The sequence below is a fragment of the Mastomys coucha genome, unplaced genomic scaffold (assembly GCF_008632895.1).
Source record: "Mastomys coucha isolate ucsf_1 unplaced genomic scaffold, UCSF_Mcou_1 pScaffold7, whole genome shotgun sequence".
Taxonomy (NCBI): domain Eukaryota; kingdom Metazoa; phylum Chordata; class Mammalia; order Rodentia; family Muridae; genus Mastomys; species Mastomys coucha.
In genome coordinates this window covers 73,583,081-73,586,887 of record NW_022196913.1, presented here as the reverse complement: position 1 = coordinate 73,586,887, position 3,807 = coordinate 73,583,081, and the positions used below count along the sequence as shown (strand labels likewise).

Here is a 3,807-nt window from a genome sequence, read left to right as displayed (position 1 = left end):
AGCTCCCTTCTGTGATAACTCCAGCCTGTGTCAAGTTGACACACAAAACTAGCCAGTACAATATGCATAAGCCCTACATATTCATTTTCCTAAAACTTAACTTTATTATTTGTTTCTTTGGCTTTTTAAGCCTCCCCTAAATCTTTTTAGACATACAGACTTACTATTTTACATATTGCTTTACTATTGTACATATTGCTATGATATGGTCTAGCTACTACTCTCTTGTGGCTCTCTCAGAATCACTGGGAACTTACTTAACATTTCCATACTAGTCTTTAGTATGAAAAGTGAGGACAGGATTCTGCCACCTTAGGGGGCTGTTGGAATGATTACATTAGTTTTCCTGTACAGCACTTAGAACAGATGCCAGCAGGGTACAAGCTCTGAGCAAATGCTCCTGTTGCTGTCATAGCAGGGAAAGTGAGTCCCTGTCTCCTGGTGGGATGAAATGAAGGTGTAGTGTAAAAAAAAACTTCGCTGTTATTCTCTACAGAAGAAATGACCAAAGAAGGTTAAAGTTCACAGGAAAGTCCTCGCTGAAGATAAGGAGCCATTCCCAGTTTTGATAACTCGTTCATAAGAATCACTTTAAAGACTAAAGCCATGCTCATCATAACAAGACAAAGGTGCCAGATTATGTGTTTAATTGTTTATAAAACACTTAGAAAAGTAATAAAGGTCATAAAATCTTGTGGCAGAGTAACTTGTCAGACAATCTAAATGCAAGCTTTTCTGCCGTTTGTGTGTGGGAATGGGCCAGTTCCCAGATTCTTGCTTCTCTTGCTGAGTAAGGGCCCATGTCTGGAGATTAACCTGACACTGTTCCTCATTCAGATTTCAAAGGTTGCCTTCCTGCCAGGGCTGCTTACCAAGTCGTCGCTTTACCCAAAGTAAGTACCTGGTACGATGCCGGTACACACACGGTACGTGAGACCTGTCGCTTTGAAAGGAAACGTAAAATTAATACAGTTCCTTTTTCTCAGAAATACAGAGTCTAAAAGTCAATACCTGATCACTATTGTGATCTAGAAAAAGCTAAAAAAAATTGTACAAAGTAGCACATGGGTATGACGTGATCCATCAGACACAATCTGACAACTTAAATTATAAGAAAAGCCTTAAGAGCCATTGTGTTGTGATTTTACTGAGGGAGGGAAATTTGTGCTGGGGCTTTAGTTCCTTGGAGAAGTGTAGATTGCTGGGCCCCACTGTGTGCCCCCCTGCAGTCTGACTTCATGCCTCAGGACCTGCCTTTCAGTAAGGATTTCTGAAAAGTGGAGCATAGTGCAGAATTACAGGGAGACTTCTGGATAGCCTTTGTTCTCACTGAAGGAAGCTCTACATACCACAAGGTGTACAACTAATGTTCTTCCTAGTTCCTACTGTATTTTAGAGTATTGGCCAGAGAATTTGGATAGTATTACCATTTATCTTAATAAAAACAAATGCACCTGGCTCTCACATTATGAAGAATCTAGACCATTCACTGGAAAGACACTCTCCATTCTGGTTCTGGTGTTCCCTCACTGGGGTCTCTCTTCCTGTGCCTCCTGCCCACACGGCACTTCTGCAGGACGTGACTATACCACCTAGAAGCGTCGTCTGCTCTTGCTTTAGTTTGTTGTTCCCAGGAAGGGTCATTGTCAAACTGAAGGTATTGAGTGTATTAGAAAGAGCTTATGCTTGGGACCAGAAGGCATGGCTTTGATTGTCCACTGCTAGTCTTTGTGACATGAGACCACTTTTCCAGTCTTTCTGAGGTCACTGCCTCGTTTCACAACCAGGGCTGCTATGGGAATCAAGTGAGCTAATGTATGAATGTGCCTGGCATGGTAGCCTGATTTGTTAGAGGGTCTTAGTGAATTCTCTCTCATCCTTGCTTTCTGTGAAGAGGTTAATGTTAAAAATGCACGTTGCCATTAGTTGCATGTGTTATTGAACCTTGATTTGCATTAAAGGATCAAGACAGTGACTTTTGTTTTCCTTACAGGGAAGTCGAATTGAAATCGAAGCAGTCGCGGTCCAGGGGCCTTTCACCACTGCATCACTCTAAGTAGCCATGCTGATGTTGACTCTGGAGTTTTTAGAATGGCTTTCACACTTTAATTTTTACAAATGATGCTGGGAAGTATAAGCATGACCAGAGTGGTTGAAGTTATTCTGGAAATGACCAAATATGTGGAGATTTGACCTTAATTGGCAATTATTCAGTACAGATAATATTGCTCTAATGGAAATAAAAATAGATGTGTAACTTTCCCTTCGTTTTTAATTTTGTTCTCTTATTTTTTTTAACAGTTTAATTATACATTAAAACTACTACCTAGTAAAGGGTGAGGAGAGATTCTGAAGTTAGGGGCTGGAGAGATGGCTCAGAGGTTAAGAGCACTGACTGCTGTTCCAGAGGTCCTGAGTTCAATTCCCAGCAACCACATGGTGGCTGTCAATTATCTATAATAGGATCTTATGCCCTCTTCTGGCGTGTGGATGTACATGCAGATAGATCACTCACATACATAAATAAAATCTTAAATAGAAAAATCTCCAGCTATTTCAAGTTTATTTCTCGCTTTCAAGTTTTTTTCAGTTACAATTAGATTGCATATTATATCATATGTTTATGTTTGAAAGCCTTATTTTTTGTGTATGAGTACTTTTCCTACATGTCTATTTGTACACATGTGTGCAATGCCCGCTAAGGCCATGAGAGGGCATCAGATCTTGACTGCAGATAGAAGGTTGCAAGCCACTATGTAAGTACTAGGAATTGAACCCAAGACCTCTGGAAAACCTGTCAGCATTTTTATCTGCTATACCATCTCTCTATCTCCACTTTAAGGTCTTTGGTTGGATTTTGAGATATGGATGCTGTGGTGGTTTGAATATTCTTGGTCCAAGATGTGGCACTATTAGGAGGTTTGGCCTTGTTGGAAGAAATGTGTCACTGTGGGTGTGGGTTTTAAGACCCTCCTACCTGCCTAGAAGTCAGTCTTCTCCTGTCTGCCTTCAGAACAAGATGTAGAACTCTTAGCTCCTCCAGCACCATGCCTGCCTGCATGCTGCCATGCTTCCTGCCATGATGACTGAACCTGTGAACCTGTAAGCCAGCCTCAGTTAAATGTTTTCCTTATAGGAGTGACCTTGGTCCTGGTGACTGTCCACAGCAGGGAAACCGTAACTGAGACAGAGACCTTGTTGTATTATCTAGCCAGGGCTTCCTCCCAGGCTCAAGCAGTCCTCTTGCCTTAGCCACTGGGATGTGCTGAGCTCTTAAGCCCTTCAACATTTTTTGACAACCGCATGAATAATTTCTCATGGTACAGTAAATTCTAGCATAGAATAACATAAGTTAGAAAGGAACTTTCTGGGTCACATTCCTTTCCACTTACCTCCCCAAAGAGTGAGCACTGCCAGGTGCTTTCTGTGAGACTACAGATGACTTTTACCCACTCGATTATCTGCCTTTGGCCAATTTACATAAATGAACAGTCACCATACACATTCTACTACAACTTGCTTCCATATACAGGTATAGATTTTAAAACTATAGCCAATTTTTAAAGCTACATCTTAAAAACTTTTTTTTTGTTGTTGTTGTTTGGTTTTCTTTTTTTTGAGACAGGGTTTCTCTGTGTAGCCTTGGCTGTCCTGGAACTCACTCTGTAGACCAGGCTGGCCTCAAACTCAGAAATCTGCCTGTCTCTGCCTCTCAAGTGCTGGGATTAAAGGCGTGTGCCACCACAGCCCAGCAAAACTTTTAAAGTTTTATAACTATAGCAGACTATTCTTTTGTGTGGATTTTAG

At 41.2% G+C, this 3,807-nt stretch overlaps 1 protein-coding gene across 1 annotated transcript in view; it reads left to right on the top strand.

Annotated features, from left to right (window-relative positions):
• Rida (reactive intermediate imine deaminase A homolog) overlaps positions 1-2,262 on the top strand; it is a 17,727-nt gene extending 15,465 nt beyond the window's left edge. The window contains exons 5-6 of the mRNA XM_031358908.1: positions 838-893; positions 1,994-2,262. Of these exons, the coding sequence (XP_031214768.1) occupies positions 838-893; positions 1,994-2,056 (119 nt within the window). The 3' untranslated portion in view covers positions 2,057-2,262. The remainder of the gene's footprint in view (positions 1-837; positions 894-1,993) is intronic.
• The last annotated feature ends 1,545 nt before the right edge of the window (positions 2,263-3,807 follow it).